The 20224-nt window shown below is 37.6% G+C and overlaps 2 protein-coding genes and 1 long non-coding RNA gene across 8 annotated transcripts in view; 1 reads left to right on the forward strand and 2 right to left on the reverse strand.

Annotated features, from left to right (window-relative positions):
• Positions 1 to 11668, reverse strand: part of cdc14b (cell division cycle 14B) — a 12620-nt gene extending 952 nt beyond the window's left edge. The window contains exons 1-15 of one of the 6 annotated variants that reach the window (XM_024275218.2): positions 10619 to 10775; positions 10411 to 10533; positions 10204 to 10294; positions 9652 to 9727; positions 8761 to 8853; positions 8583 to 8659; positions 8169 to 8235; positions 7945 to 8095; positions 7640 to 7870; positions 7432 to 7570; positions 6473 to 6638; positions 6275 to 6372; positions 1562 to 1609; positions 1371 to 1487; positions 1104 to 1260 (exon numbers count right to left, since the gene is read on the reverse strand). In XM_024275218.2, the coding sequence (XP_024130986.1) occupies positions 1104 to 1260; positions 1371 to 1487; positions 1562 to 1609; positions 6275 to 6372; positions 6473 to 6638; positions 7432 to 7570; positions 7640 to 7870; positions 7945 to 8095; positions 8169 to 8235; positions 8583 to 8659; positions 8761 to 8853; positions 9652 to 9727; positions 10204 to 10294; positions 10411 to 10456 (1557 nt within the window). In that variant the 5' untranslated portion in view covers positions 10457 to 10533; positions 10619 to 10775. Of the gene's footprint in view, positions 1 to 1103; positions 1261 to 1370; positions 1488 to 1561; positions 1610 to 3794; positions 5207 to 6274; positions 6373 to 6472; positions 6639 to 7431; positions 7571 to 7639; positions 7871 to 7944; positions 8096 to 8168; positions 8236 to 8582; positions 8660 to 8760; positions 8854 to 9651; positions 9728 to 10203; positions 10295 to 10410; positions 10776 to 11350 lie in introns of those variants that run through there. The other 5 variants (XM_024275216.2, XM_024275217.2, XR_002919602.2 and 2 more) reach the window with 5 other exon arrangements.
• LOC118599121 lies at positions 5173 to 17943 on the forward strand. Its single transcript, XR_004948412.1, has 3 exons — positions 5173 to 5309; positions 14295 to 14415; positions 17562 to 17943. It is a non-coding gene; the product is annotated as an uncharacterized LOC118599121 (long non-coding RNA).
• prxl2c (peroxiredoxin like 2C) lies at positions 14419 to 19945 on the reverse strand. Its single transcript, XM_024274739.2, has 6 exons — positions 19322 to 19945; positions 19069 to 19137; positions 18920 to 18973; positions 16975 to 17080; positions 16746 to 16880; positions 14419 to 16250 (listed from the first exon to the last, which is right to left on the reverse strand). Exons 1-6 carry the CDS (start codon positions 19502 to 19504, stop codon positions 16120 to 16122), a joined length of 678 nt encoding a protein of 225 aa, XP_024130507.1. The 5' UTR covers positions 19505 to 19945; the 3' UTR covers positions 14419 to 16119.
• Positions 19946 to 20224: the final 279 nt, after the last annotated feature.

The following is a 20224-nucleotide window of genomic DNA, read 5'->3' on the forward strand; positions in this document are numbered from 1 at the left end:
AAAAGTGAAGATATAAGCATTTAGAGAAATGAAAAGAACAAGAGAGCAGCAGTCAAGAGAAACTATAGCCAGTCACACTCCTAAAGAGACATTTGGAGAACAAGCCGCTGGAAGAATCAGCACAGACCTCAGAGCAGCTGGATTTTAATCTATGCCAAATCAGTTCCAAAGTAAAATATTTGAGCACAAACATGGTTGGGCTTCACCACATTCAGTACATTTTTAAAATGTTCCATATTCATTCAAAAAGTTAGAATTTTTTCTCAAAAAAGGCACAAAAATGAAAGTTTCTTTAAAATTTTAGCACTTTTTATTTTCTTATAAAATAATTTGGAAGGTCATGAATACAAAGGGGCATTTTTTAATGCAAAAGTTTTTTTTTTAATAGAAAATAGAGTTTTAATTGAATTTACACCAAATATTAGTTTTTTCTTTAATCCTAAACTTAAAATATTATAACTCTGATAAAGTGGATAAACTTGTGACACGTTATTAAATGGAAATTTATCAGTAGAGAGAGCAGGCTTATCGTTAACAGGAAGTAAAACGTCAGATTTCGTCCCACTATCTAAATCACGATGGAAAAAAAACTTTCCATGCTTAAATCACATCAATTTATGTTTTCATGCTTCAATTGTGTGTCCATTTTATGCATAAAACCAAGTCATTCCAAGGGATTTACATATTTTCTCCTGCAGATGTAAGTCCTTTACTGTGAGAATAATGCTAATAAAACATGTTAAAAACTCTAGTTTTTAACTTATTTTGAGAATAATTAAAGGTCATGATATGTCTCTGCTTTTTTCTGTAGATTTGTTAACTTCTCTTGCTTTATAAGAAATGTTTACCACAATTTAAGGTTTAATTTAATTGTGTTAAAGTAAATGAAGTGATTCCGAAGCATTGCCATTTTTGCCCGATTTCTTCTAAATGTATTTTAGTAAGTGATTTTTTTTGTGCCTTTTCTGGAGGAAATGTGTGTCTTTAGTCTTTCACAAGTAAAAGGAGCCCAGGTATTGCTATTTTTCACCAACAAAAAAAAAGATTTAAAAAAAGCAGCCCAAGTCTCCATATGGCTCAGAGTGTGTCTGAGGGGAGCTTGCCTGCAGGTGGCCCTGCGCCATGTTTAAGTTGATGAAGGTGCCCGTGCTGGGTGTGACATTGGTTTTGTCTCTGCCACATGGCTCAAAACACTCTCTGTTGCCAGGCATGACATGCAAGTTGCCTAAGGACCTGACCAGTCTGCTGTGGCCCAGGGAGCTGGCAGAGAGAAGGGAAGCCATTACTGAAGAGGATCCATGAATGGCTATAGCCTCTCCAAGAAATCGGACTTTCATGAGCAAAAGGAAACATTTGATCACAACACCGACCTTTTTCCAACTCCATTAGCCGGCAGTGAGGCTCTCGTCCTTTTCCTGCTGTCTGAGGGGTCAGACTGAGTCAGTGAGCTGATGCAGCCTTGAACATTGGGCTGCATAATGACCTTGCTGCACAGAAGATAAACATCAACCTTTAGCCTGTTTTCCATCTACAGGAAGGTTTTTCATCTGCTGCATATTACCTCAGAGACTGCGATGCTGATCTGGTGTGCATCCTATTCTCTTCTTGTCTGTAAGGACAAAGTCACATGACATCAGAGGGGAACTCTACACAGAAAAAGGCACAACAGAAGCAGAGGAAGAACAACTGCATGGATATGGGCGAAAAGGCTAACAGCTTAACAGCTTCAGATTGGTTGCAAAGCCAAAGTATTGCATTTAGCAGTGAAGTTAGATTAGTGCAGCCAAGTTAAGAAGCAGGAAAGGCCAAGAAGTGGCAAATGACAAACTTAAAAAGGGATATTTATTTTTAAAGCTTTGATTCTATGTGGTTTATATGGAGAGAAAACAGACTCAATGGATTTGTGTGTGTGTAATTCTTGATTTGTAACTCATTGTATGTTCTTACAATTGTGCATTCACATGTACCTCATGATTCGATTTGATGACGATTCAGGAGACAACAATTGATTATGAAATGATTATCAAATTTTGTGGCTTTTAGTCGTTATGAGTTTGGAGGACATGAGATTTTAGCAGCCATTCTTTGGTTATAAAATGAGCAGTTATCATGAAGGAAGATTCTGAAGTTTCTCAAGGATATCCTACATGTTTTTATGACAGTTGGAAGTGCTCGCATGAGAACTAGTTGAAGATACACACACACTTCCTCCTCCAGATGGAACTGCACAATAAGATTTCGCAAATCTGTTGAGTTTCCTACATATTTAATTTTTTTTTTATTTTGAACTTGCAGAACGCATGACATTTATCTAAACCCCATTGACAGTCAACACTATAAAAAACAAGATGCTTTCAAAATGCTTGCTTTGTTATTAGAGTTTTGAACATGTTCTTGTAGCATTTTTCTCATAATGGAGGACATGTATACTTTATTTTCCACTCCATAAGGCGCTCCTCATTATAAGGCGCAGTCTTAATTAGGGGTCTATTTCTGTACTTAACCTATACACATACATTGAAACAAGTTTAGGATTTTAAGTGCGCCTTATAGATGAAAACAGGATGTTTAAAAAAGCTCGGGTTTGTGATGTAGCAATTGCTTCCTTTTCTGCTTCAATTTTAATGCATCCACTTGCAGACATATAGATCCATTAAAACCTCAATTTTTACTTGTCTAAAATGTAATCTGTATCAATGCAAAACGCTTGCACAGCTCTGATATTGCTCGACTCTTTCCTTTTTTAGCAACGGTATTATTAGCTTGGGCTTGTGAGGTGCTATTTAGCTAGCAGGAGAAAGTGTAAACAAAGGGCTGATGGGGAAATTAGCAGAGCTAGCTTCCATGCTAACAGTCCCGCCCACAACCCAGATGAGCATTTCTGATGAACTCCTACCACGCTGCGGGATACACGTCTTAAAAAACAACACAGTTTTTTTTTTAACTTTGGCTAAAAACTACATAATCATATTAAAAGACCACTGGGAACGATTTTACAATAGAAAAAATATAGTTCAAGTGGGACTTTGAGCAAAGTTGGGGCCGGTCGTATGACGCAACCTGCAAGGTCAGCCATGTTTGTACGCTTTTCAAAAAAAACTGCATTTAGCACTGCATTTTACTTTTACTTTAAATCTTATTAATTTATCAATTATTTAAAATGTATAAAACTATGCATCAGATAATTTATTTTTAATCCCCCACCCTTAGAAACTCCACTATCTTAAGACTAAGTACGAATTTAAAACAGCTCCTATGCACACAAGTCTTTACATACATACAGACAAAACTACATTTACACACAAGAGGTTGTGAGACTCTTTTCATGCCTTAAGATTTGTGCATAGATGATGTGTTTGTATATATTCTAGTCTACATGTGAATACACAAATGCAAAGTTCACACGGTTGTCCACAAAATGTGTTGTTTGAGTTATAAATCAAGTATAAACAGACACAAGTTACAAATCAGGAATTATACACACAAATCCAGTGAGTCTATTTTCTCTCCATAGATTTCTCTGCAGTTTTTACAGTTGGATTTCCAGTCAACACAATCACAAGCAAAGCGTGATATTTAAAGATGACAGGGTGACGTGACAAAAAAAAAAAAAAATCATACAAAACAATGACAAAGCCAAGGCAGAAAAGTTTTTTTTTCTTTTAACCAGCTTATCATTTTTAAGTTTGATCTTTTACAAAGAAAATGTATATATATAAAAAACAAAGGAACAAGCTAATGATTTTGATGAAAATTTGGGGAGCGGATTAGAAAGAGGCCAGGGGCTCACTTACAGCATTTTCAGTTAGAGCTCCAGAAGGAAGGGCAGGACAGGTTTTTGGGGGGTCTGACGGGTGGTAGGGCTCATAGAAATCCTAACCCGTCTATACAGAAATGCAGGATGGAAGAAGGGAAGCCATACACAATCCACCACAGGGCAAGGCTAAACAGGGAGGAGAGCAGCATGGCTACCAGCCATCTGAAAGGAGGACAAATCCAACAACAAGAGCAAATGGAAAAAAAAAAAAAAAAAGAGGAAGGAGAGACAGGAGACGTCTGGGCAGGACACAAAGCCTCTGATGTTGTGCTTTTCCATTGCGACTGGATTAGATTAATCTCAAAATACACAAAATTTCTGTTCGAACTTTCATTTAAGATGCTAATATTAAACAATAATAGCAAATATTCTAATTAAAGGTTATATTTTAGTAAAAAAGTGACCAAAAAGGGATGAAAGCTCTACACTTACATCAATCCAGTCATGAGAGCAATGAAAAAAAACAAAAGGCAACAGACAATGATCCCAGCCCGACATTAATTACATGTTAGACACAAACAGATTTAAACAGAGGCACGTGCATGAGTGCATGTCCGGGGGTGTTGTGCCTGCTGCTGTCATGCATGGAAAGGCAGAAAAGATGAGGAGAGGCTTGCATAGCATAGCCACAGTTCTAAACACTGCTGGACTTCCACATGCACTTCAGTGTTACGCAACACAACAAACAGTGGAGCCAGATGGTGAAATCCAGCTGGAAAAAAGGTGTTTAGGTAGCAGTGCATACGATGCTGCAACGTGGAACCTGAAAGTGCAAGCAAATCTCCCTTCTGCCTCAACTCACACCTGATTTAAATGCATTAAAAGACACATTTTCATTCCAATTTTCCCTCAAGTGTTCACAATATGTAGAAACAATTCACTAAATATTCTTAAAAAGTTTGCACAAAGCTTCAGATATTGAAAAAGTATACTAAATAAGGATGTAAATTGTTTAAATGTTGCTATGAAAATTAATGTTTGGATCTTTATTTTTCCAGTTTGAATAATTCTGCTTGAAATCGCCGTCAAAACATTAAGTCTATGAAGCAGACAATGAGAGGCTTGTGAACGTAACACATTCATTTTCACTTAACATCCAGAAAAAGGAAGACAAACGGGGGCAAAAACAAGAAACAGACTTTTAAATCAGCTGCACTGTAAGCCGTACCACTCACTGGCATTAGCAGCGTTTGTCCACAGGGAGTGAAACTCAGCTAGAGAGAAGAAGAGTGTCATGCACTTACCTTCGTCATACAAAACCTCCCATTTTCTCTCCCCTTTTTTCCTCTCCCCCACTCTTTCTCTGCCTCTTTCTGCTATCTTTTCAAAGGCAGGCAGCACATCGGCCAGGCCGTGCCAATGAGGCTGCAGCAGAACACTGCCAGCGGCCTGACGTGGGACAACAAAAGCCAAAGCACCATGGGTACACGGACGGAGGCTGGCTAACACCCCACGCTACATTTGAAGGCTGTCGGCACTAAATTGGTATCAGGTGAGCAACTCCCACCTTTAAAACCGACAAATCGGACCAAAGGAGGAACGCTTTAAAAAAAAAATCTATAAAAACATTTTTGGAGTTGGTCTTTAAAGGGTTCAAGATATTCAGCAGTTGATAACTAAATTAAAAACTCAGCAATAATTTTTTGTACATTTGACCTGCATGAGTTTAGGGGTCAAAACAACACTCTCATACCAAAGGTGAAATCTAATTTTGTGGTAAAGACCGGCCTGCTTGCCTACTGTTACAAAACCTTGTATTGATTCAATGATTGGCCCGCTCCCCAAACTAGCTTTGTAAACTGATAACACACTGACACAGATTAGACCGACGAGCTGAACTCTCCAAATGCCCGAAATCAGACTGGAAGCCTCAGATCTTCTAGATCATTGGTGCTTTTCTAAATCCAGCCTCAGACAAACCTTCTATTTTGGGTGTCTGACGATCGCTGAGCTATTTTTCTATGAATTTATTCATCACTTTTTTTTAAGACGATTTGAAGATGTCTGACTTTAACAGCACAACATAAAAGAAGACTTCAGAGAGATTAAAAAAAGGCACTTTTCTTGGCCAGTCTGAGCAGAATAATTCGTTTTTGAAACCCAGGTGTTATTTTTAGTGAGGATTTCAAACACATGATAAAAAAAAATGGTCATTTATGTTGGTGATTAACACTAGAGGACTTTTTAATAGCTTATTTAAGTCATTTCCCCCTTTTTTTTTAATGGATTGAACAATAAAATACAAGGAAGTGCCTTAGAAAATTAGGGATATTTTACTTTTGATTAAAAAAAACATACTTTTTTGTTGGATGTGACCCCTGTTTTGAGTCTAAATTTAAACTGTAAGGTAAAAAGAAATACACTTGATTTAAAGGCTGACAGAAAAACAGTCTCAACAAGTAACACAAAAGGGTCAAATGATGATGAGGGCACAAAGAAGGTGGAAGCGATACTTACGACAGGGAGCCTGATGATGCTTTGGCCTGCCTCTTGCTCTTCAGAGCTCGGAGTTTATCGCCTTGCGTGAGGCCGTTTCTCTCCTCCTCATCATTGTACTGTAAAGCAGAAGGACGGCTAATTATTTAGACTGGGACGACCTCATCCTTCGTTTTTCAAAAGGCGAAGTGGGCAGCAGGAGTGGAACGACAAACTTACGGATTCCACTTCCTCTTTCCTGGCTGTCCTGTTGTTGTTGCTCCCATTTATGGTTATTTCATCCACCCCAGACAGAATTCTGGTCACGGCCTTCTTCCCGTTCTCTCGCTCCTTTAGCATTTTCTCCCGGAAAACATCTCCTTCTGCCCACAAGCTGTTCTGCTTCCTGTTGTGAAGATAAAAAACATAAAAATACTCTCATTTAAAACCTCACCCTCCTCAAACCCACAGACAAGAGACAAAACATTTTAAGTCTCTGAGGCGATAAATATGTAATTTTTTTTTATGTCACTAAAATTCAAAATGTAGGGAACACAACAAATTTGCAAAATCACAATGTGCAGCTAGCTAGACACTATTTATTTTGCTTGACGTGCGTTAACAAGAGTTTCATTAAAGTTGGTCAAATAAAACATTATCTAACTTAATTTTGTTGATTTCAGGGAACATTTTTACCTTTTTAACGCTTTTGATTATCAAACTAAATATTTTTCCTGTCAGAATTTTAATATCTTCATAAAACTTCAACTATACTGATCTGGTCTTTGCCTAAAAATGCAATTTGGTGGAGAAAAGTAAGTCATATTGGTCTAGTTTTTTGTAGTAAAGAGAAACACTTCTAAGAAAAGAAAAAAAAAAAAAGCAGTTTTGTTCATAGTCGAATCGTGAGGTGCCTCCAGATTCCCACCTCTCAGTAGGAGAGCATGTAAACAGAAAGCTCTCAGCAGCGGTAAGGAGGTTTGGGATTGCTACATGCCAACTGTCCCATCCACAACTCAGAGATGAATTTCTAATAAGCTACTGCTGCTTTGAAGAAACTACGTCCTAGAAAATGTCACTTTTTTTCTTCTTTTTTTAGCTAAAAATCTTAATTGAAAGAACACTGGGAACACTTTTAAAACAGATATAAAAGGGACTGGAGTGGGTCTTTAAATTATTTTCAAAAACTGAACATTTACTCTTCAACAAAGTTCTGCTGCGGCCCAATAATAGAACCCGGTCGACAGATCCGTATCCAGGCGATGGCCTCTGCTGCAGTCAGGCAGTAATGCTTCATCATGTAGCAGCCAATTAGGGTTCCGGTTCTCCCCAGACCAGCTGAAAACAAGGAAGAAGAGTTGAGCAAGCAACAAAGTGGAGAAATGTCGCTCGGAGCAGGAGTCTCACCCTTGCAGTGGACTGCTACGCCTCCCTCTGCACTCTCACAGATGTTGAGGAACTTCCGGACGATGGAGTCATTGGGCGTGCTTCCATCCACAAAGAACAGGTCGTGATGTTCAAAGCCAGAGTCCGTAAACCGTCTGGCATCGTACATCTTTTTGTTGAGTCTGATAATGGTGGTGATGTTGTGCTTCCTGAAGTATGGGATGTAGGCCTCAGGAGCATGGAGAGGGTACCCTTAAAGAAAGAGGGAGTATCTTGACTTCAGGGATGTTGAAATAAGAGACGTGACTGACCTTTAGTCCTCTTACCATTCTCTATTTTGCTCTTTGGATGCGGCCCACTGAAAGCAAGGAACTTCCCTGGAATGATCCAGTTCAGGTCTCCGTTTTCTGCTCGCTCGTAATGCTCGTATTCTTCCACGTCAAAGTTGGAGAAGTCCAGCCAGCCGTATTGCAGAGCCTTGAAACGAACACTTTGTCATTAGAAGAATTATAATTAAAAGAGGAAAACAAAAGTACTGCTAAATCCATACTTTGTGAACACCCCGAAGGCAATCTAAGATGTTCAGATTGTACATGCACGTCCCGAATGAAGCGTCTCTGCAAAACACAAAGAAAGTGTGTATGATTTCCGTTGTCCATCTTGTGCAAACTTAGTAAAATAGATTTACTGGTTAAATTATGTCCTCATAGGTGGTCATTCTTTTGTTAAGATTCTTTTATTTGAGATGCAGGTCATAAAAATGATTTATTTTTAAGTTAACTTAACTTTGTGTCAAACCACATTTAAATTGTTTTATGTTTACACTGACAAAAAAAGTCATAAAATGACAAAATCATACAATGCTCTATGTTCAGTTACCATGTATATTAGTTTAAAATGACTTTTTAACAAAGTAGAAATAATCATATTATCTAAAGGTAGTCCATGTTCTGTCAGCTGTTACCTGAAAGGAATATATGCTGAATTTCTGGAGACCAGCAGACTGTGGGCCTCCTCTGGAGTCATATTCAGGTACATTACCTATGAAGACAAGAATCATTTAATATTTGTATTTAAAATCCTCATAATATTAAGGATACAAAAACATATGACTTTAATCTGCAGATTTGATCCCAACTTACTGCATATGATCCTATTAAATAGGCTGCATTGGCTTGTTTTTTCTGGTCTCCACAGGTATAAAAGATGATCTTCTTGTTTGAGAGTGTTATGGACTGTAAAAAAAAACCCTATAAGTCACAATGTTTTTTTCATATTTAGCTGTATCGTGTAGAAAGTGTTTAGTTAATCATTATTTTCTCCACTTTTGCTGCAAGAACACGGTTATCAGCAGTTGTTAAGCCGTTTTGGCAAAACACCAACGAGGAACAAAAGGGAAAATGGATTAACTAAAAAAAAACCTATAACTTCACTCTTAAAAAGTTCAAAACAAAAATCTTAAAACTACACGTCCACCAGGATCTGCGTAAAAACAAAGTCCAGACAACCAAGTATGTGAACCGTTATATAGAATAAGCTGCAGACATTTTATCTGAATTGTTTGCTTTATTTGTTTTAGGTTGTAATCATTAACCCACCAGGATCGTATAACGTGCAAAAATATGTCAAATGCTGCAGCTGAAGGGAGAGAAGCTGACGCAGGATCTTAGTATCAATAACTGGGCTTTTTTTTTAAAAATAAATGTGATTAAGTAAAAAAACAAAAAAAACAAACATGTATTCTCTTTCTCCAAAATGAAATAAGTCAAAAATTATCTTTCAATAAAAAAACTGAAAATGGGTGTGAAAAATTCTCCAACCAGAAAGAAAACTAGGACATGTTTTCTTAAATTAAGATTACTTTGCAGTGGGAAAACTCTCTTGATGAGATAAATTTTCTTGCAAGACAGATTTTTTTTTAAATTAGTTTTTTCTCCACTTTTTTAAGATTCAGTTTTTGCAAAGATGCTGATGATCAAAAGTTTTTCCTCCCATTTTTCTACCAGGAATTGCATTGAGGAAAAGTACTTTACCTTGAGCTTCTTTGTCAGCTTGCAGCAGAAGCGATAAAACATGGCCAGGTTAAGGGGGCCAAAGTCTGCATAGAAGCTGAGGAGAGGATAGAGATACGGAGAAGATAAGATTGACTGTTTGTGCAGCCGGCCATCGTCTCTGGGGACGTTTCACTACAAAGAATAAAGCTTTCTCAGACTGACAGAGAAAACACTGACAGGAGTAAAAGCTATATTTGAACACAGCAATGGAGGAGTGGGTCAATTGGAACATGAGAAACGCTGAGGAGGCAAAGTTTTTTTCTAAAGCACTGGAGCGTATTCTGAAAGGTCAGCCTTGACCTCTCTGGAGGCCAAACAAATAGAAAACCACTGATGTAACTCTGCACTCAATTATAAACTATAATATAAACTGTAAATGTATAATTTGCTGATGCAGATTAGTAATAACAGATTAATTACTCACTACTAGATTAGATTGTCAACCAGATAAAAACTTTATTTAAACCATTTGGTGAGACAATCAGGTGAAAGACGAATAAAGTTTGGTCAAAATGCAAAAGCAGGACTCACTTCTCATATGCAAGCTCTTCATCAATGCAGAAACAGTGTCGGTCGCTTGTGCTTTTCATCTTTTGCTGAAGCATGGCAAAGTACAGTTGATCTGTGGGTGAAGGGAGGGGACGGGGTCCGAGGAAAGACAAAATTAAGACACTTTATTAATAAATGCTTTGGATTCGTCGTTTGTTCTCAGTCTGTAAGTGTTTAAAGTGGTCTTACCCTTTTTGAACTCGATATATCGCGATAAAACATCGACAGAAGTCATCTTGCAAGGCACTTTGGAACAAGATGTTTTCTACGGAATCCTGGAGGAGGATTTTTTCTCACGGAAACGTGCGCATTCTACGTCAATTTTGCACGAAAAGTTGAGTTTAGTTGCAAACTATGTAAGTAGTTTATTAAAGATGTAGAATTTGAAAGTATATACCTTGCACTTGACTTTGTTTTCGGGGAAGAAAAAAGTCAGTAGACGAGGAAGAAAGGGGAGTTTCGAGTCGAGTGCAAGTGCGCACTCCCCTTAAAGTCATCTAACTGTGACTCCTCCCCTTTTTAGACTGCGGGACACCATTCGCTGTGACAGCTGCATATTTAATGGCGATTGGAGAAGTGGTATGTTAGTCAAACTACGCCCCGCCCATTTTAGTTTAAAGTTCTCTCGATAAGGGATATCATAGGCTCCGGGCTGGTTGCCAAGTGGTTGCTAGGACGATCCGTCAGCCAATCAGATTAAACGTGAACCTCCCTTTCCCCCAGACTTAAGCTAATCGAGGATGAACTGCAACAAGGAAACGTAATAAAGATGAACATCAACATCTCGGAGGCTGGCAGGGATTTAACGGAATATATATTCACCTCTCCATCTCTCTATAGGCATAAAATTAACCCCAAAATGTTTGTTTATGTTGATGAAAATGGGTCATCAAAGAAAAAATAATGACCTCATTCCCTGCACTGAAACGAACGCCACTTATTTCTGTTTCATTTTGGATTTTTGTGCAGGGTGCAAAGGTAATACGACCTCAACCTATAAAGGGACAGACACTGTCGCCATATTGGAGCAAAAGCGAAGAAAACCCGAAGACTTTGAGAGTGTCTTGCGTGTAAACATGTCGCCAAGTGCGTTGAAAGTTGCCTGTGTTCGCAGCGCAGACCCTCTTACCTGTTATCTCAATGTAAATCTCCGAGTTTGGCTCCGCCTCTGGGCTGCTGTGAGCCGCACAGCGCTTTTTCCTGGACTCGGCTCGTCTCCTCTCGCTTTTGCGCTTCATTTTCCTCCGCGGGGATGCAGGGTGGGCATTCCTGCGCAGCTGCAGCAGCTCTCTGCGGCGTGTCCGCCTTTTGCTGCTGTTATTTTGCCATGTCTCAGCTATTATTGCGCCCGTCCACGCGCGTGTGCAGCGTTTGTGTCAACCAACCGAGGTTTGCTGCCTCTCTGCCTCTGTGGCGGCGGTGGTGACGTCTGTGAGTCTGTGACGTCTCAGGATTAGATGCTCAGTGAACACATTGAATGTTTACGGAGCCCTGGCCATTGAAAGAAAGGCAAAAAATAAAATAGTCATGAACTTGAAAAAAAGTCCTTCAGCTTTATTTTAAAATGTTTATTATTTGCATTTTATGCGCACAAGTTGCTAACTTGTGCGCACACATTAATATATGGAGTGCTGCTAACTCGTGCGCTTAATATATTAATTTGTGGGCACAATACTAACTTTTTGCACTAAATGTTAACTTGTGCATATCAGATACTAACTTGTGTGCACAAAATGCTAACTTGTGCGCTTAATATATTAACGTGCACAAGATACTAACTTTTTGCACAAAATGCTAACTTGTGACAGCAAGAAACTAATTTCTGTGCACAAAATGCTAATGGGTGCACACAAAATGCTAATGATGTGCAAATTTGTACACACTCGATATTAAGTGGTTTGGTTAAAATAGGGACTTGGTAGCATGAGATACTAACTTTGCACACGAAAGGCTAACTTGTGCACACAATCATGTGTGCACGAGATACTAACTTTGCACACAAAATGCTAACTTGTGCACTCAAGTTACTATCTCTTATGTGCACAAAATGCTAACTTGCAAATTTTAGAGATACTAACCTGTGTGCTTAAGATAGTAACTTGTGTGCACAAGATACCAACTTTACGGATAAAATGCTAACTTGTACACAAAACATGCAAATTTGTACACACAAAATACAGATTCAAGGGAACATTTTTTTTTATTTCATGTCCAGGGCTCTGTTCAGTCATGAATTTATGCAACATATTAGTTCATGGTTCTGAATATAAATAATTTGACAGTGAAAACTGAAAGAAAAATGTTTTTTTTAAGATGGTACCACCACAATAAAAGCCAAGTATTTCTATTTTTATTATGTATTTTTTTAGTTCAAAAAAGATTAGGAGAATGTTTAAACGTTTTTTTAAAGGTGAAGATTGTTATTCTGAGTCATTTAAGTACAATCATTATGTAGATTGCTGTCAATATATCTGTCAGTAATTTATTTTTAATACTTTTTTGACCTGCTTATGGTTTTTTCATGGATTTTCCTTAAAAAGATACATTTGTTTTTACATTAGTTTTTTCTAAAGCTAAATATTAATTTCCATTTGAATCTACTCTCCCTTCAAAAAACATGTTGCTCAAGCCGACCATTTTTAACTGTTTTCCCAGTTTGAGAAACTTAACCCTGACTAAATCCGTTTCTGCGTGACTACATTTAATAAATGTTCGTCTTAAGGCTATTTTTTTAGGAAGAAAAAGTCCCTATTAGCGTAAATTAAATTTTTAATGAGATTGGACTGCAAAAAGGCAAGCAATTAGTCAATAGTATAACAAATGTCAAGTTGCAAACACAAACAAAAAAGTAGGATTATGTCAGGAAAAAAGTGGTAATCATCCATGCTTTTCAGTTTAATGCAGATTATACCTACTTGTTTTATTTATTGAGTTTTTTCTATTGTCTCAACAGAGGTGGGAGCTCAGGCAATTGAAAAAATACTTTAATACTTTTGTGTGATTAATGTCTATGGACAGTTCTAAAAAAAACCCTATCCTTTCTTTTTTTAAAGTTATTTCATTTTTAATTCTTGTGATCAACTTTAAAATATTTTCACAAATCATTGAATTTAAAACATATATTGCAGTCTGGATGGGATAATGGGAACTCCCACAAATCAACAACAAACACCATTTTCCACGTTAAAATAGAGGAAGTGTTAATGTCAGCTCTGTTTCTAGGTCACCATCAGACTATGAACCCGATGAAAGGGAGATCTCGTGTTCCTTTTGCCCTTGTGGATTTCTCCCAACTGTTCTCACAGTCTTGCCAAAGCACGGCCAATCACAGCCTTTTGTCTGAAATGTTTCATACAAAGTCAAGAACTGCTGTGGCACACTGCCCACTTTAACACAACACTGCTTCTCTGATAGGGTGCAGTGACACACCAGTATGTTTTATCAGAAAAAATATGTTCTTTAATGTGGTTTGACCCACCAAAACAGTACTTCCTTCATTCGTATTGCCTCCAGCAGCTTGGCCTGAACATTTCTTCCATATTTCTCCATCTCTGCTAGTCAGCAGACAATTCTAATGGGAATGAGCGTTCTTATTTGTACTTGAATATTTAGAAAACCCCGGTTTTTGGAACAGATCAAGAAAAATAGACCAACGCAGCTGCCTTCAGGCTGAACTAGCAGCTGTCCTGCAGACTAATAACACTTGATCTGTGTCTTCCTGTGTTGGGAGAGGGTAGGAGCTTTCATTAGATTTCATTATGACAAGCAGTAATCAGGAAATCTGTGCTTCTAAGCTGCTCTGTGCTCACTTCTAGGCACAGTGCACGGCACAGTTGAGTAAAAGTGTCATGTTTCCATTCCCACAAGTGCAAGCTAAAGTTGAGAAATACCTGTGAGTGCTGCAAAGTCATCTGACACAGGACTGGCTGTCAGCTGAAGCCTTTACACTGATGATAAAGGCCAGGTGTTCCTGAATGTTAGCAGGGCTATTAAATGCAATGGGTGAAAGGGCGATACCTAATATTTAGTCACCTACCAAAACCACTAACTCTTCTTTTTCCACCGCACTCAAGGGACAAAGGGGAGAATTTCTCAAAGGACAACACATCTACATCGGATTAATTTGTCAAGAAAAGCATCAAGATTCTGAAGGAACAGCCAAACTACAGGCCTCAGTTCAATGAAAATGTTGTGGTAAGGCTCGAAAAGAGGTTTCAGCAAAATGTCCAAAAAATACATTCTTTCACAGAAGAATATTATTATATTTTTTAAATTATATTTATTTTAAAATGTCAATAATTACAATTCAATCAATATGAAACAACTTTAACATTTTTTAGACATTAACATATAATGATAATGCAAGACATATTTGAAAGGGAGCATGCAGAAGTTTAGCTAACAGAGGCCAGCCTCTTAAAAAAACTTTAATTATACTAACTCAATGTCTATGAACCAAAATAATGCAATAATTATAATTTAGCAATCGTAATAATCTTCATCATCAATATACAATCATTACAAATTTAATAACTATATTTTCACATGTTCATATATGACTATTCATGTTTACCATTCTAACCTTTAGTTGATAACATTAATGTCCATATAAGCATGTTTTTCTTCTTTTTCTTCTCCCCTGTATATATTATACTTGCAGTGTCATCAGTGTATAAAACATATTTGACGACATGTTTGTGTCAATTATATATACAACAGTTTTGGACCCAATATTGACTCTTGTGGTACTCCGCAGCTTAAATTTAGCAGGGATGATTCGCAATTTTCCAGTTGTACAAACCAGTGCCTGTTTTTAATGTAACTTTTTAACCAATGAAATGCCAGTCCTCATATCCTATATCTTTGCAGTTTGGTTACGACGATGATATAATCGATATTGTCAAAAGTCATAGATGCTGATCTTTTTTTCCGGAAGCTATGTTGATCAACGGACATTACTTTATGTTTCTCAAAAAAAAAAAAAAAAATTCCAGCCTTGTGAAGAATACTTTTTCACATATTTTTGAAAATTGGCAGAGTAGGTTAGCGGGATACCTTTTTTTTTATCACCATCATATTACTTCTGTAACAGTCTGTAGTTTTTTGTTTTTGAATTGTTTGATGATTTTCATATTTATTAACTTACTACATCTCTCGGCAGCTCAACCACCAACCTGTGTCTTAAGCAAGCAGCACACAGAGCCTCGCTCAGTGCAAAGTATTGTTTGTGCCATTCAGCTCGCATACATACCATAATATCCTGATCTGATCTTCTGTTCACCTGATCCCGCTTTGTCTTTTACTCTGATTGCCTGTCACCGACCCTCTCCTGGACTCTGACTACTCTAATTTGATCTCTAATACTCCCATGCTCATGTTTGATCTCTGCATGTTGACCCTGCTTTAACTTTGTGGACCTTTAGCTGTACCTGTAATCTTGGCTGTGTTATTAAACCTGCTGGACGTGGAACCAGCTGTCTGTGTGTTTGTGACAATACCACTGGTTACATGGCTTTCTAGAAGATTATTTAGAACATTCAGAATCACTGAAGGTAGTAAATACAGCATGACCTATACAACAGAATGAGAAAGGGTCTGGTGGGACTGCTGCTCTAGTCCTGGTCATATATTGTGCTACGTTGACACAGGGAAATTTTTTGTACATACATTGAAGTTGGACAATGACCATGGGTAAGTTTCAACACTTCCCAAGACTGACTAGAATGATAAATAGGACCGAGGACTGCAAACTGTTATCGATTTTCACCAACATTCCTCATATCACCAGAGCTCTGTGGATCAGTGTCACTCTGAGGATATAATAGCTACGAGGTTTTGTTCAAACTTGTGAAGTCATGAGTCAATACGAGCCTGAGAGAATCTGAGAGTTCCAGTGGGCTAAACGTGGAGGATTTTGGACTTATTGCTGAAGTCCACAGTTTGTTCTACTTCTGCAAGCTGAAGGAGCCAGTTGATGGGAATGTGATCCAAGCGGTTCATATCCAAATGACAAAAATGAACTTGGGAACCTGAAAGAAGAAATAAAATATGGTGAGCGAGAAACATTAGGATTGGACACTTAACTCTAGAACACTTTCGCTATAAAAAGTGACATCGTCACTTTCGCCGGGTAATTTTTACCCAATATAATATACCCAATAAAAAACATTTGTCATAAAAAATAGATTAAAATATGACAACACATGATAAATTAGAGTATTTATATTTTCAACTATGATTTATGCAACAAAATGGAAAATAAAGACATAGGAAGATACTAAAAAAATGCTATAAAATTACTGAAAATGTAGAAATTCGAGAAGAAAAAATTCCGTTAAAAAAAAAAAAAAAAAAAGATATTGGAGATTTGGCCTTTGGTCCTCTGATTCTTGGGACATGTGAGACTTGACCCAGGGACCCACGCCACTCAGTTAAAATGCAACATATTGAAAATCATGTTAAAACTTTGCGTGGTGAAAATCCCCCGGTGATAGTGTTCTATTAAAGGAATGGGGTTGTCTCACCTGGTCCTACAATGAGAGCGCCCCCTTGCTGATACATGTCACCCTGAAAGTCAAAAGCAGGGCTGGTCATTGCCCTCCATATGCTCTTCAGTTGTCCCATTAACAAACCGGACTTCACATGGGGGCTGGGGTTTGCTGAATATTCAAGTACAAACAAGAATTAAAGATTAAGTTGATTTGGCTAAAAAAAAAGTTGATTTCCACTGTTACACACATAAACACACTTTACCAGACTCTGTGAAGGTCTCTTCTCGCGTCATTCCCAGCTTTTGATAAATGCACCTTTCTGGATCTACATACATTTCATAAGAATACCCAGTCAGCAAACAGAACGGCTAGATGAGGGACAAAACAAACAAACATTTTACCAACATTGTTGATGGATATTTCAAAAATATATTAAGAAGAAAGAGAACAAAAACAGTAAAATATTAGAAACACAGTCAATACTGATAGTATTAATAAACCTCTTCTTCAGTTGATCACATGTTACTTTGTTTAGCACCTCTTGTGTTCCATCTCATGCATTCCCACTGCTTATTCAGATACGATTAAAAGGTAAACTGTCTGTTTCATTGTATCCTTATTTTCTGTAAGTGTTGATGGGATTAAAGGAATAACTTTGCACCATTCTGTTTAATACAAAAATTGTATTTGCTTGAGTGAGCTCAGAATCATCAGAGTGTAGAGAAGAGAACTGGTTCAGGTAATACCAGCTATTGTAAACAAGATGGCTTTTGTGACTCATTGGCTTCCTATTAATTTAATATGTTGACTTTTTTTTTTTTGTCTCCCTGTGCTGTCTGTCCACACAAGCCTGGCAGTTGTTGGAACATGCCCAGTGGGGTTGTGGCAGGGAGGAGGATTAGACTGTAAGATGTTTGAAATAAAGCCTTTCTGAAGCAACAGGTATGTTTAGTTACTGTGCAGATCTAAATGCATGTCTATCACAAAATTCTCTCTTTTAATCATCAACATTTCGCTCAGTGGCTATGACCACTGACTGTATATGAGAACTGGATGAGTGGTGAGAGTGATGTCACCCATAGAAAATGGCTTACTTCCAGCTCCAAAAAAATGAAGTCAATTCAGCGCCATTTTTCACAAAGCGGACAGCGCCATGTTGGAGCCAGACGACGTCAGTAAGCAGTAATGGGTCTGAGTCGAGCTGATTTAACATTTCTATACGTTCAAAAGTCCGAAGTGAGCTTGTTGGAAGTCCACACTTGAAAGCAGGCTTTGGAGAATCAGTCAATCAGATCTTTTGAATGTTTGACACAAGATTGTATACTTTTATTGCATCAGATTGACCAGTTTATAACTTGAATAACTTTTGCAGCCAAAAAAAATATTATAAACACAAAATTAGGATTAGGAATGGTTTATCAGATAAATAAAATGACTGAGTGATAGTAATTTATTTCTCAATGAAAGTCTATGAGATTTTGGCTTCTTGGATTCAGCGGGTACTTCATATTTAAAACACGAGGTGGGTCACTTATGCTATGATCACAAACGCAACTACCACCACGCGTTTTGAGATGTTTTTGAAAATCATTGATGTGGTCATAAATGTAGATGGAGTCAGTCAGGCGGCCGCAAGGCATTCAGAATGTCTCACTTTTTATATAACCCCAGAATATTGGGCGCTGGTGACACGTGGCCCTAGCTGTCCTGCATTTGTGTCCACACACCAAAGCCTGACATCGACATAGTTTCTGCAGGGCGACAGGAGTTCATCAGAAATTTACCAGGAGTGTTGGGGCGGAGTAAGCCTACCTTCACTTCCCATTATCCCTTTGTTTACTCATACTGCTAGCTTACAGCCTCTCACAACCCCAACATTACTGGTGCAACAAAAATGGCGAGCAATATTGGAGTGATCCAGCTGTTCAGCTTAGAGCCAGACACCAGTATGGATGAGAAAAACAATCGGCGTACATGGATCTAGTCATCAACAAGTGGATGCATCAGAATGGAGCGGAGCTGTACCACCTGCTTATTCAAATGATGTTTTTTTTTTTTTTCATTTCCTGATGTACGTAAATTTAAATAAAGAAATACTCAGAAACACAGTTTTTATCTTAATTATCTTAACTGTCATGACAAAAATGCTACAGGAACATTTTTAAAAAAAACTTTCATTAGAGTGCATGATAATATAACTTCCTTACCTCTATGTGGTGATGGGAAGACTGACCAATCACAACCAGTTTAACTCCAGCATCCTTCAAAGACATTAAAATAAGTTAATTTACTCAACATTGAATGTAAAGTTTTAAAGAGGTTTATGGGCAGCTAATGTTTCTCATTTCTGACCCACCTCCAGGGCTTCTTTGGGTATTTTACTTAAATCTTCTACATACTCCTTGCAGCTGTAGCATAAGAAGTTCTGCAGAGAAATGCAGGCAGTTTCAATAAAGTTAATTAAAAAAAAGGCGTCTTCTCCTTTCCTGGGTGAAAAGTTCAGAGCATCTGGAGTCATAGCAAATCTGAATACTTTTAAAAGGCTTTTTTTTTTTTTTTTAATGAAAGAGTTTTCCATAAAATAAGAAAAAGCAGCAGTCATTTCCTACCCGAACGAAAACAATGATGGTTTTCCTGTCTTGGTATAAGGACTTGAACGGGACGGAGGCTCCGTGTCGGTCGTAGATTAAACAGTCTTCCGAGTCTTTCAAATGAATATCTACAGATGAGTTTTCAGTTTTCCAGCTCTCCCTGGTTATTTGTCGGGTTACTGGTGGAACAGTTTCAGCCATTTTTTTCCTGTCCCTCGGCTTCCAGAAACGACGCGCTATTCTGGGAGTTGCCGCTCACGCTGGAAAAGAAGCAGCAGCCGGAATATTTCCGCCCATGACCCTGCATGCTAACGCACAGAGGCACACACAAGAAGACGGGCTTTTGGTTACCCTTAGTGTTTGATAATAGTTGTGTAAATATTGCTTGTACATCATAAATGCACAAACACAGTTTATATCGCCTCCAATTTGTTCAACTCAAAGTAAAAAAAGAAAGAAAGAAAGAAAGAAAGAAAAAAAAACTTCGCTCTACTTTTGGCCACAAATATTAAAATGCAGAAGATGAAGATAAAATAATAAAAAAAAGACATGTAAAATTCTGACTTTTTTTTGACAGTTTTAAAAAATACACATTTTAGTTTGTTTTAATTTAACCTAATATTAGACTGTATGATGATGACTGCCCACATTATATTTATTATTATGTGGAAAACATTAAACTGTACAGCAATTAGCCAATTTATTAATTAATTCGAAATAGAGAAAGATATAAATGATTGTCTCTGTCATCATTTTATGCAAACTTTACAAGTTTGCTGTAAATAACAGAAAATTGAAATTTTATTGAAAAAACAAATATCACAGAAAGTGCGTGAAACACCAATTACAGTAATTTCATAGAGATCAACAAATCAAATGTCAATCAATTCCTCAGGTTCAAAATAATATATATCATAGACC

The sequence above is a fragment of the Oryzias melastigma genome, linkage group LG9 (genome assembly GCF_002922805.2).
Source record: "Oryzias melastigma strain HK-1 linkage group LG9, ASM292280v2, whole genome shotgun sequence".
Taxonomy (NCBI): Eukaryota; Metazoa; Chordata; class Actinopteri; order Beloniformes; family Adrianichthyidae; genus Oryzias; species Oryzias melastigma.

Excerpts from the sequence above, each read along its gene's own strand:
- prxl2c (XM_024274739.2), bottom strand. The coding sequence starts at position 19,504 with ATGGCTGAAACTGTTCCACCAGTAACCCGACAAATAACCAGGGAGAGC. Across the intron at positions 18,974-19,068 it reads TACCCAAAGAAGCCCTGGAG|GATGCTGGAGTTAAACTGGT; the intron begins GTGGGTCAGAAA and ends ATGTCTTTGAAG. Across the intron at positions 17,081-18,919 it reads CTTCCCATCACCACATAGAG|CCGTTCTGTTTGCTGACTGG; the intron begins GTAAGGAAGTTA and ends TCCCTCATCTAG.